The sequence below is a fragment of the Salvia miltiorrhiza genome, chromosome 6 (genome assembly GCF_028751815.1).
Source record: "Salvia miltiorrhiza cultivar Shanhuang (shh) chromosome 6, IMPLAD_Smil_shh, whole genome shotgun sequence".
Lineage (NCBI taxonomy): Eukaryota > Viridiplantae > Streptophyta > Magnoliopsida > Lamiales > Lamiaceae > Salvia > Salvia miltiorrhiza.
In genome coordinates, this window is record NC_080392.1 from 13,292,094 (window position 1) to 13,305,136 (window position 13,043).

At 40.5% G+C, this 13,043-nt stretch overlaps 2 protein-coding genes across 3 annotated transcripts; one reads left to right on the forward strand and one right to left on the reverse strand.

Moving 5' to 3' along the window:
- Positions 1-7,311: 7,311 nt before the first annotated feature.
- LOC130988777 (uncharacterized) lies at positions 7,312-8,800 on the forward strand. The gene is made up of 2 exons (XM_057912735.1): positions 7,312-8,312; positions 8,411-8,800. Exons 1-2 carry the CDS (start codon positions 7,312-7,314, stop codon positions 8,745-8,747), a joined length of 1,338 nt encoding a protein of 445 aa, XP_057768718.1. The 3' UTR covers positions 8,748-8,800.
- A 16-nt stretch (positions 8,801-8,816) lies between these two features.
- On the reverse strand, positions 8,817-10,391 carry LOC130988792 (uncharacterized). 2 transcript variants are annotated; one of them, XM_057912754.1, is made up of 4 exons: positions 9,879-10,391; positions 9,700-9,807; positions 9,421-9,612; positions 8,817-9,338 (listed from the first exon to the last, which is right to left on the reverse strand). In XM_057912754.1, exons 1-4 carry the CDS (start codon positions 10,041-10,043, stop codon positions 8,883-8,885), a joined length of 921 nt encoding a protein of 306 aa, XP_057768737.1. In that variant the 5' UTR covers positions 10,044-10,391; the 3' UTR covers positions 8,817-8,882. The 2 variants fall into 2 exon arrangements, with proteins under 2 accessions (XP_057768737.1, XP_057768736.1); XM_057912753.1 differs by having other exon boundaries at positions 9,421-9,624; positions 9,879-10,389.
- Between the last annotated feature and the right edge of the window lie 2,652 nt (positions 10,392-13,043).

A 13,043-nucleotide genomic window follows, 5' to 3' on the forward strand; every position in this document is an offset into this window, starting at 1 on the left:
TTATAGTTAAAATAAAAAATAAATATATATGCAATAAATTATAATATATAATACGTTATTGTTCTATAATGATTATATAATTCCCTATTAATAATTTTTATATAAATAAATAAAAATATAAAAACTCTAAAAACAATTTTTTAAAACTAAGGGAAAAAACAAAATTAAAAACATTTAAAATAATACTCTCTCCGTCCCGGCTATTTTGAGACATTTTTTTTGCACGGGAATCAAGAAAGTAATATTTTGTGTGTATGTACAAAAAATTGAAAAGGTGAATAAAGAATAAAAATTTTGCCAAATAAATAAATGTATCAAGATAGGTGGGACGTTTGGAGTATTTCTAATTTCAAAGAAACATATTTACAATAAATTTCTAGTTTTCTTATTCATTCTAAAATCCAATTTTTAGTAATCATATATCAAGTTAAATGTTCTTTTACGATTTTTCATTCAAGACATATATTACAAACCAGCCTACCGACCTCGTCCGTGATTGTATAGAAAGATGCACCTTTAATTTTAATTGATGGCTGCTATACTCAGTTTCAGCGCATGTGTATTTAAATTAAGAAACATGAAAAGAAAACTTCTTCTTTCAAGCACATGCCCTTTTACCCCCCTAACCGAACGCCACAACAAGAAAAGAAAAGGAAGTCAAACGAAAAACCGAGTTTGCGTGTGATTATAAAATTCATCACAGTTTTATTAGTTATTAAAATTATGTCATAACAAAAATCACTGAAATTCTTTCTCTAATTATTCAAAAGACTAGTAAAACAACCTGAATATATTCCATTTAACAACCTGAAGATAGTCAAATGGTTTGTGAAAAGTTACCTATCCAATTGCATATATCGCACACACAAAACGCAGCAAACGTCCAACACAAAGTATCAACGAAAGTAACAACACTAAACACAAGAGTTGTTCACCCAGTTCAGTTAAACAACCTACGTCTAGGGGGTCACGCCCATGGTAAATTATCCACTAGTGAAGATAAGATATTTACAGGACTTATGCGACAGACTCTCTAGCCTTCTAGCCTCAATATCTTCCCAAACCCTCACAACGATGAATAATTGAGAGAAGAACGACAATCAACTCTCTAAGCGTGAATACTACACATTCACCACCTAAACCCATGAAACTATCATCCACCAACAGGCTGGAGAAAGCAACAAACGAATAAGAAAGCACTACCCCAACAGATTGCTCAATAAACCCACGAAAAAGCAATCGAACATGATCACACACACTCACGAAATTGTATGATCTAAAACCCACGAAATTACTCTCCAATATGTAGAAGAATATCAAAGAAATCAGCCACCAAAAACGTCCTCGTTCTCTACTCAAACACTAATAAGCTGGAAAATCGCAATGCTGCTGCTGGAAACCTGCACAAGAAAGTATCAACCAAAGTACCAGACACATAATGGTACTTTGCTTGTAATCGTATATGAAAATCCTGAGATACTTCTGGTACATTGTCTACATAATGACAACAAAACTTAGAGTATAGAAATACTCTAACAGTTTGTAGATTGAAAAGTTATACATAATTAAGTATTTAGATTTTAGATTACTATTGAAATGAAGTGTGAATTGTGGCATGGGTAAACAGACATAAGGATAAGTAGCGCCAAAAACACGGCGGCTTCTTTTTCCCCTTCTCCTGCTCGCACGCCACGAAATCTTCTCTTCCAAATTCTATATAAATATATAAAGTATATCTTGATGATGATCAACTCATCTCTCTATCTCTCTCACAACATGGCTCATCTTTGCAGCATAAACAAACAGGTAAAGTCGCGTCTTCCAACAGCAGACGCGTCGTCCTGCTACAGCGCCCTCATCTTTCTAACCCTCATCCTCTTAGCCAATTCGGCCAGCGAAAACTATTCCGACCAAGAATCAGACGCGATCAGAGAAAACCTCCGGCAGCGGCCGTGCGACGAGATATACGTGGTCGGAGAAGGCGAAACTCTGCACACAATCAGCGACAAGTGCGGCGACCCCTTCATCGTCGAGCACAATCCTCACATTCATGACCCCGACGACGTTTTCCCCGGTCTTGTTATCAAGATTACTCCCAATCCCACACACTGATTCCTCATATCATCACACTTATCCACTTTGTTTTTTTAGTTTTTCTACTCTACCATTTAGATATATATGTACAGAACAGAACAGAAACAGAGAGTGTTGTAATCGAGTAAAGTCGAGCCGAATATTGCCGTGCTCAAACAGCGGCTGTGGTCATGTACCTGCCCTCACGTTTATTGCCCATTTCTAGCTTTTCTTGTTCTTTTTTTGTTTCCTTTTTCTTTTTTATTGTCTTTTTTATGCATATTTGAAGAAATTATTAGAATTGGGAAGAATGTTGTGATACTTGCTTTTTTATTTATTCCACGACAACTTATAGATTTTGGAGAAATGAACTACTTCTCGTTTTTGTTGATTCTCGCTCTTCTTGGTATGTTGAAATTTTGTACTTCTCAGTATCATCTGACGATTCATCATTCATCAAATATTATTATAATTAATACTAACAACATTATAATGGGATATGCAAAATTACAAAGGTACACATGAATTGAGTAGTAGCTCGGGCTTGCATGGGACCGGTCTTATGTGAGACCGGGTCGACCCTGCCCAATTTCTGACCCATTTTCCCGACCCGGCCCACCCCTGTCCATTAAGAAAATCGTTGTCTTTCAATAATCCGCAGCAGCAAGAATGCAAGATATTGAAGGATGGAATGTTCTTGGTTGTGGCTGGCAGTGATGACCTGGCTAATGCAGTACGATGATCTTCTTGCTGCCTCTGCCTCCGATTTTTTACAGGTCATTTATATATGTGTATATTCTATATATACTTCCTTAGTATTAATGACTAAAATTGTCGAATATGACTTGAAATTAATAAAGGAAATCTACAAGCTTGGGGCAAGAAGAATTGCTGTATTTTCCATCCCACCAATTGGATGATTGCCATCTCAGAGAACTCTGCTGAAGGCTCAAAGAGAGATTGTGCAGATAATTGCAACAAGGGCTGCACAATTCCTTAATTCTAAATTCTGATCACTTGGGAAGTTTACAACTTTACATCGATTACCTCTTCTTGATCTCATCCTACACTCTCAATTAATTAATGTGAATGGTGTGGAAGTTGCTTATTATAAATATGAGGAATAAAATCAGTTATATTTATATATACGATTTCTGCATTTATATAAGGTTAATTTACTCGTAAGTGAATTGAATGTCAAATAAGTAAAGAATTTACACAAAAAATAAATGAATATCAAGATCTTTTTATGGAGTCACTTCAGTTCTTCTGATGTTTGTCCATTTGATTAGTCTTTCCTCAGCTGAATGATCAATCGTAGTTGGGACCTAAACATGAGTTTCCTTCAGTGTGTGACTCCTAACTATATCATTTTGATAGGTCAGTTTGCCAAACTGAATTGACGTTGATGGAGCTTCTGCAGTGTCAGCCTGAGCTGATGAGGCTTGAGTTGGTTTTGATGCTGATGATATTCACCCTAGCTCTAAGGCAGTATTTTCTATTAAGTTCGGAGGGATTCTCATCACTTCAGCAGTATCATGAGCTTCATTCTCATCCTTATTGATACCAACTGTTTGTAGTTTAAGTTGGTATGCTTCTGCAGATTCTTGATTCAGCAGCTTGGAGTTTTTTTTCATCATCACTCTTTAAGATCTTTGTTTGCATGATACCAATTGTTGATATCAGTTGTTGGTGAAGAAAATTTTCTCAACAATCATTATTGTTGGTGCGCTAATGTCTTTGATATCAGGTTGCTTGTTCCAACTTATGTTGTGGCGATCGTGTTGACATCTAGATTTTAATGATGTCCCCCTGGTTGTAAGATCTAGTCTTCTTGTGAAGAAAAATTTCTCAACAATGTCCTTGATATCAGGTTGCTTGATGTTGAAACTTGAATATATCTTTCTGATTTCATCACCATTTGCAACTTGAGTTGTGATGGTTGTGTTGACATCACTACAAGAAAAATTAGATATGACATCACACATATGTTATTGACTTTTGTCAAAGTCTGTGGTCTTATGTTTGTTCGTGGTATTTTAGCATAAAAATATGCTAATAGACACTAGCCTTATGTGTGTTGTTATAGATGGGAAGTGATAAACACTCATTTTACATTGTTTTTATTGATATTTTAGTGCTTATAGTGCTAGGATTATGTTTCATTTTGATGTCGTTTGGTTTGAGTTTGATATTCTTTTGTGATGTTACGTTTGGGTATAGTTTTCACTATTTTGATATAGGTTTGAGTGTTTTGGAAGCTAAATATGGATATAATGAATATTCAAGAATCGAGTTTCAAGTGTTCCGGGTGCAAAAATCTAGAAAACGAGCTCGAAGAGCTCGAAAAACGGAGAAACGGAGCGACCAAAGAATCGCTAGCGATCGTCGTTGGCACAAGGAAAAAACGTGAAGTGTCCGACGATCATAGCGGCAACCACCGCTGGGCCAGCCGGAAATTCGGCGTCAGCGGAGACCACTGCGGCGACCGCCGCGCTGTGAGGAAATTTTGTGAAGCAGCCGACGACCATCGGTTGGACCGCCACGCGTCTGGCTGTGTTTATTTTTGTGCGATTCTTTAGTATTTTCGAGTTTTGTATTGTATTTTTCCTTTGTGTCTATATATAGGTCATTTTGTTGACCTATTAGACATATTTGCAAAATTTAAAGTGCCATTTCTCTTATGAATAATTTGAAAAATGCCCACCCTTATCATGCAAAGCACTACATGCCCTAAATAAGTGAAGAACCGAAAATGCCCTTTGAATGTGATGGATGTGCATTGTTTTCCGCAAAAGTTCTTACACATCTATGACAAAAGTTGTTAAAGTGTAAGAAAAACATCAATTCATCAATTTAAACATTGAAATCGGTCAAATATGTGTTGGAACATGTGAAATACTGACAGAGAAAATAATATTTATTTATTTTTGAATTAAAATCGAAGGTTTTACAAGTAAATCGTAGGCTAATTAATCAATGGAAAATAAATACTAAAAATTAACACAATCGATATTAGCACTCAAAACACACATTGGAAAAAAAAAACAAGCGTCCGACCGGGAAAAACAAGTGTCCGACCGGACATAAGGTTTCACCGGGCGGATACATATATGTTCCGGTCGGATAGATGTTTTTTTGGTTCCTATGTGTGTTTTGAGTGCTAATATGGATTGTGTTAATTTTTTGTATTTATATTCCATCGATTAATTAGCCTTCAATTAAGGGACATAATTTTTTTTTTTTTTAAATTGATGATAAACGACAAATATGATGTGAAATAGCTTTGTCAGTAAAGTATTCATGTCAAACACTCTAATTTCATTGAAAATCACGTGAAATGAAGGAATCTTTGTTTATATATGAGTGAATTCTCTCATTCTCTCATCCTCTCATCCGAACACTCAAAGTGAAAAAACACTCAAACTCATTAGAAATTCTAATATTTTCCAAGTGGTGAAGCTATTATTTGTGAATTCTCTCATCCGAACGTTTAAAGGTATGTCATTTTACGTTTGAAATGTAATTTAAGTTGGTTATTGTTTATTTTCAATGTTTTGTTTGATCCTATATGCTTATGTGAATTATTAGCACATTATAGCATACTATGATTTAAAGCCACGTTTGAAGGAAATACATGTGAATTAGAGCAAATTCTATCATGTTTTAAAGTATTAATTAGTAATTATTAGTTGCATTTTAGTTCTATACATATATATTGCTACATAACTCATGTTATTATGCTCGAAAATTATGTATCCGCCCGGACAAGTGTCCTTGAAAATGTGTCCGGCCGTGTGTAATTATATATCATGTAATACACGGCCGGACACATTTCCTCGGCTACTTCCCCGGGCGGATAGATGTTTTTCGAGTGTATTAACATGTTATATGTTGTATTTTAACATTGTATTCCATTTACATCATATATTTATTTATTTATTATTTTTTCTGTAGATGAATGAATATGGGAGATACTTTGTGGTTAATTATGGAGGTGCCTTCAATGGTTATGAGTACATCGGCGGCTCTTCTAAGAATTTGCATATTTTCGGAGACACAATGGCCAGTACGGTGTACATGATAAATTACCTGATGATGGAGAATTCATTGAGCACTAATTACAGCTTGTATTATTTGACGAAGAGATTAAATGGCAGGGTATACAGTAAAAATATTCTTGCCGATGACAATGATTTGCTTCAGTTGCTGGCGTCGCAGCCACATTTTCCTGAGATTTATGTTGTTGAAGACGATTACAGTGGAGGAGTGTATGTTCCTTCGTTCGATCTCCCTCAATCTTCCGGGTATGGAGGTGAATCCAGTGCAACATTCGAAGGTGGGGACGGATTGGAAGCAATCCAAAGATATGCTTATTTAGACCTATCAGCCGGAGATTCACCGGCGCAACAAAGTGTTGAACCGTCGGTCACTTGGGGTAATGATCAGTCAACGGGTTGGCCTTCATGGGATGAGCCAAATCCGTACCAGTACGATCGCCTAATAACTGATCGTTGTTGGGGTCCAGCTGATGATCAATATACGTACGAGCCTCAGTTCGTGGAGGATGCTGGTAATGTAGATGAAGATTATGTTCCATCGTCTGAAGCCGAGACTGATACAAGCGCCTCTGAAGACTTGTCGGAGACAGAGAACGTGAGAAGGGCGGGGATTGAATATGCAGGTTGGCAGAATTTGCAGATCGACGAGGATGATGACGAACAGGTTCTTGGAGCAGATGAACTAACTAATTGGTTAGTACCGGTTATCCCGTTGGACGCCGCAGCGGCACTTGTGGATATTGAAGATTATCAGCTATTGCCTCGGGAGTTGTCAAAGAATATGTATTTCAATAGCAAAGATGATCTGATCGTTGCAATCGGTCTGTGGAACATGAAGCAGGGCAAGGAATTTTCTGTCAGCAAATCAGACAGCAGACGAGTCTACTTCAAATGCAAGCATTCAGATACGTGCCCCTTCAAGCTCCATGCATCGTCATAAGATGGAGTCATTTGGGGAGTGTATAAGTTCACCAATGAGCACTCATGCGACGGTGAGCTAGGGCGCGTAGCGCGAATAAAGGCCCCCGCAAAAGTCGTCGCAGCATATTTAGCACAGAAGATACACGACGATTGCGAGATCTTGAAGCCGAAGGCCATCCAGCTGGAGCTGCGACGTGAGTTTGGCGTACAGATCAAGTACGATGTTGCATTGCGAGCCCGTAATCGAGCCACTGAGATGGTTTATGGTCGACATGATCAGTCCTTCGAGATGCTGCCCAAGTACTTATACATGTTGAGACAATCCAATCCCGGTTCGAGGGTGGAGTGGGAAGTTGACGATGATGGCCGATTCAAACACTTATTTGTTGCTCTTGCAGCTTCGGCTACCCCTTTCATGTTTAGTTTACGGCCAGTGATTGTCGTCGATGGCACACACTTGAAAGGCAAGAATAGGGGTATTTTGTTTGTTGCAGTGACGAAGGACGGCAACGAGAGTTTGTTCCCACTCGCGTATGGTGTTGGCCCGAAAGAAAACGATGAATCGTGGAGTTATTTCATGTCACGCATTCGACGTGTTTATGGCCAAGCCGATCCACTTTTGATTGTCTCTGATCAGCATATCTCCATTGCCAATGCTATCAGGAATGAGTTACCAAATGCAACCCACGGCCTATGCTACTACCATTTGCAAAATAACCTGAAGCATTACGGTAAGGCAGTGGTCGAGGTGTATCGACAAGCTGCATTTGCGTACGAGAAGTCCGACTTCAATAGGGCTATGAACGCCCTGAAGGTTATGAAGAGAGCCGCGTACGATAAACTAATGGGGATTGGGCCGGAGAAGTGGGCTCGTTCGATGTGTCCTATGCCTGTGCGACGCTACAGTTTTATGACATCAAATGCTGCTGAAGCTTTTAATTCCAGATTGTTGTGGGCAAGAAGACTTCCTATATGCTCGATGTTAGAGGCAATCAGAATTGTTATTGAGAAATGGTTCAGCGAGCGACTAAGGGCTGCACAACAAATCGAGCAAGGCTTGACTGTTGAGGCTGGTAAAAGGGTAGCTATTGAAGTCCAAAAAAGTCGTCGATACACTGCACAAAGGTTGAGTGGCATGAAGTATAAGGTGCAAACTGCTGACAGAAGCTTCAAGGTGGATCTAGAGAAGAAAAAATGCGAATGTCGAGTATTTCAGCTAGACCAACTGCCCTGTTCTCATTCAATCGCTGCAATAAGGTACGATCATGAAATGATTAATGTCGGGTTCATTGAAATGTAAATATGTTCTAATGTTCGTTATATTGATTACTATCGGAGTTTGTTTGTTTTTATAGTGAAGCCGGTGATACGATCGCGGAGTATGTAGACTCGTACTACACGAATGACTTTCTTATCGATACTTACTCTCGCGAAGTTAATAATCTCCCGCCGAGACGCCAGTGGTTGGTTCCCGAGCACATCGCTGAGCAGGTTGTATTACCTCTGATTGTAAAAGGTCAAGCGGGGCGCCCAAAAGAAGGTAGACATCGAGGTGGTGGTGAAGGCACCAGCACACAAGCCGATGAGTCTTCTAGTATCAGGCGTCGTAAACCAAAGAAGTGCAGCATCTGCCATGAAGAAGGACACAGCAAGAGAACGTGCGCTGGCAGGGCGACTGAGCCCAGGGAGTAGTGGGATGTATTTGTGTGCTGTAACAGTTAATGATATTGATTGAATTATCTTATTGATAAGCTGGAATGATTTACAGGAAATAATGCTCGTTGAATAACCAAATAGAAGCACACATTAATGTAACAATATACAAAACTATGCAAAACCAAGTCTAGTGATACGATGTGTCCTAGTTTCACACAACGAAAATATAGATCTAGCAATCTTGGCCCTGTATGCCGCCACGTTGTGGTTACCCCACTCAATGGATGGAGAGCCAGATATCAGTCGTTCTGCATACATGCAGACGAAAGGCCCGCAGCTGACAGAGTCCTGCTGGTGAAACTGAACCTCCGCTGGAGCAAACACCGCCGTCATAAGTGGGTACTTCTCCTTTGCCACTGTCGAATCAATGGATGTGTCGTCTAGCCACCTCGCCAACTGAAGGACAATTGGCAACAATCTCAGTAAAGGCAGTAGTTCACCAACTCGACCATCCTGCTGTCGAGGTGATAGCTTGTGGAATACTGGGTCATAGACCTCGCAAACCAATTCTCCTAACCGGATCCGACATAGGACAAAATGGTGGCCAATTATGACTGGCATGAGAACCTATGACAAACCACAATGAATTGATAAGAAACAACATATAAAGCACAAATGACTAATGACAAATAATTGTTTAACTGATTACCTGTGTGGCATCCATCCATCCTATATGACCAGGAGGAAGTTCATGGCCCTTAACGGCTTTTCCACGTATTTGGCAGAGCCAGTCTATCCGGGGCTGCCAACCATCAGCTACTGCTCCATGCGTCAATATATGATACTCCTCTGGAGTAAACTCACTTCTTGCCCACTTCTCCAATAGAGCGTCCCACTCGCCCTGGAGGTATATCTACAGATCAATAGAAGTAATTAATAATTTATATTCGCACCAATGAAAACATACAAATAATGAAAGTTTACTTACAAACCAATCCGTGTCTAATATGATTGTGTTATTCATATCTACGTCATCCAGTAAATCTGCTGAAGCTCGAAGTCTATTTCTCAAGCTTAAGAAATACAAGTCAATATCCTGCAACAAAGTTAAAATCAATAAGTTAGTAAAAAGTAATTTAACAATGTTAAAATCAATAGATTATTTACCCCAGTTGTGAATTCCTGGCTGACATTATCCACCCGCGCGAAGTCGTCGTACTCCCGCAAACCACCACTTGCCTTGACATAAATCTCACGACCCCTACCCTCTCGACACCTAGCCATCCACTTCTCATAATGGTCACTGCAGACTTGTGTCACTGGACGTGGCATTTGGCTATTAACCCAAGGCGATCGCTGATAGTTAGACGGACGCCTCACCCTCTGACTGCGACGCGGGGGCTCTGCTGGCGGCTGCTCTGCCGGCGGCTGCTCTGCTGGCGGCTACTCTGCCGGCGGCTGCTCTAGGTGCTGCAGCAGCAGTACCTGTGGCTGCTCTGCCTGTGGCTCAGGCTCCTCCGTCTGAGCCTGTCCTGCCGAACTGGACTGTCCCCACTCATGTGGTGCAATAGAAGTGAGCGGTTCAGCAAAGAATATCGGGGTCTCTGTTCTATACTGCGGCTTCAGGAATGGGGAAGACCAATGAGGGTAGACCTGGGTCGACCAGTCAAAAGTTTGCTCCGCCGGTGTGTAGTCGCCCTGAACAGACTGATTCATGGCCCGCCACTGCTCGTCGTAATCCTGGGTCTCTGGATGGCGTGGTTCCTCACCGCGGGGGTCGTCGTCGCAGGAACGTGAATGACGAGCCGGCCTTCTTAATCTCTGAAGCGTCGGGCCCTGAAGCACTGGGTGGAGGAGACCGTCGCTGTGGAGGAGACCGTGGCTGTGGAGGATCAGGGGACCGTCGCTGGTCATCATCATCAGGGGAGTCGGGCACTCGGAAATGTTTGCTCTTCTTGCACCTATCCTTTTTACCCTTGCTCTTCAGTTTCTCCACGAATTTGCCGAAGGCCTTCTTAATCTCCTGACGGATCGTCTTCTTCACCCACTTACGATCCACCTCACCCTCGCTGGGACTGGATACAGTCCGAGATCCGCTCGACGATGAAGAAGTATGCGGCGCTGGGCGCTTGCCCGGATCTACTGAATGACGAGCCGGCTCGTGGGGTCGAGCATCCCTCACAGGGCGTGAGCCCGGATCTACTGAATGACGAGCCGGCTCGTGCTGTCGAGCATCCCTCACAGGGCCCCGGACACTGTGACTGCGAGTCGTACGAGGCTGTTGAAGGAATATTAAACTGAATTAATACTCGATTTGCCCCGAAGATCGTTTCTTGGAATATTATTAATTTATCATACAACGATTAATCCTAACATGCTCCTATGAATTTAACAGCTGCACGTTGGAGTTCAGAAATACCTGAAGAATTCCTAAGAATTCGTCAATCTGTCGCTGAACAGGTCAGCCAACTTCAACGCTCCGTTTGACCCCTCAAACGTCCTCCAATCGTATTTTGTGCAGAAATACGACTTCTTCGTCTTCGAGAGAGCTTTCCGTGGCCGCCTGATTCGTCTGAATCGGAGTTCTGTGGAGGAAGTTATGGCCGTTTTACGGAGACTGCCAGAACTTGGTTTCCTGCGAAAATCTGACTCCAGCTCTGATCTTCTCGACTGTATCCCGCTCAGCTTTCACCGTTGGATGGACAACGATCTATGAAAGTCCCAAGAGAGAAATAAGTCCCACACGTTTTTCTTCCCTGCGCCCCACAGCTCTCAAAACCCTAATATTTTATCAGTGTATTTTCCTGAGAGCTGACAGCTGTATTTATAATAAAATAAATACGTGTAGGCACAGATTAGGTGTAGGAGGCGTGAATTCTCTCTTCTTGGGCTAGGAGACATTGGGCCAGTCCAGGGACCAAATACAAGGAATAAAGATGGGCCTCAAATAAATTAATTATCTATGGTCAGCCCAGACCATAATTAATTTATAAATATCAGTTCATTCCACTAGAGAACCGATACTGACTTACCCCTTTATTGCCGGTGATGAGTCGGGGGCTTGTATTTAGACTTATTAAATCTCCGTATTTAAAATATCCGACATCCATTAATTAATTAGAGCTCTGACAGCTTAAATTAATTAATCTCTTTATAAATCCTTAAGCAGTACCACTCAAACTTTATTATTACGCCTGAACTTAATCAACCTGCAGGGTTTAGCGTAATAAACCTTATTGAGCTCCTTAAGGGGATGTCATTATCCTATACCGGATACGGGTACTAATACAGATAATCAAATATCATATATTAACCGCTATCACCCAAGATACAGAGTACTCGAGTTAGCATTTAACTCTCGCCCATAGTAAGTCAAAGTGATATACGAATTAACATATATATCTGAATACTTATTAGTATTAAGATTTATGAGTCACCGAGATCTTGATTCTTCACTTAAGTCAGATAGAAGAATACATCTCAACTGTTGGTCCTATCAATACGTAATGACGTACCAGTATAGACAAGTAGCCAAGACAAACTACTTCCATCTATACTGCAGCCTAAACCAATAACTTGTCCTAGAGTTATTTCGGCTGTGATCATATTATATCTCTTAAGGTTATTCCAATTATATGGTCTTCTGTGATCTACAACACACCATATAATCTACTTATATAGAGATAAAGAACATACATATGCAATCATGAACACAATCAGATAGGAGATTAGATAGTGAACTTAGGAAACATTGTATACAAGCATAAAACGTTCTTGCTTTCAGTATACAAATCCAACAATCTCCCACTTATACTAAAGCAAACTTTTAGTATACAATGCGTCTATTTACCAATCACCTAACACTTCTCCCACTTATACTTAAAGTTTCCTAAGTGGGTGGCATCAATCTGGCATCAATCGCATTCCCATCTTTCAATGACCATTTGCGATAAGCCTATTGTGAAAGATCAGTATGTTTCTCCAATATGTGAGAATTTATTCTTTGAGCACAAAAACCTCGATTTACGAATAATCGTATAACTTGGTACTTACTCTCCATGTGTTTAACCCCTTGTGGTTCTTGGATTCCTTAGAGTTCGCAACTGCACTTGAGGTATCACGAAGGTGATGCTCCCACGCAAACTAGGAATTACCCTTAGATCCTGGAGGTAGTGGTCAAACCAAAAGGTTTTACCTCCCAAGAAAAAACACATAGCTCGAGGTAATTATTCTTTGTTCCGGTCAGCCTGGAAATCCGAAACCGTATAATCCAAAAAGGGAACTAAACTGTCTAACTGGTAAACTATCCTTATTCTCTAGTCATGGACTTGA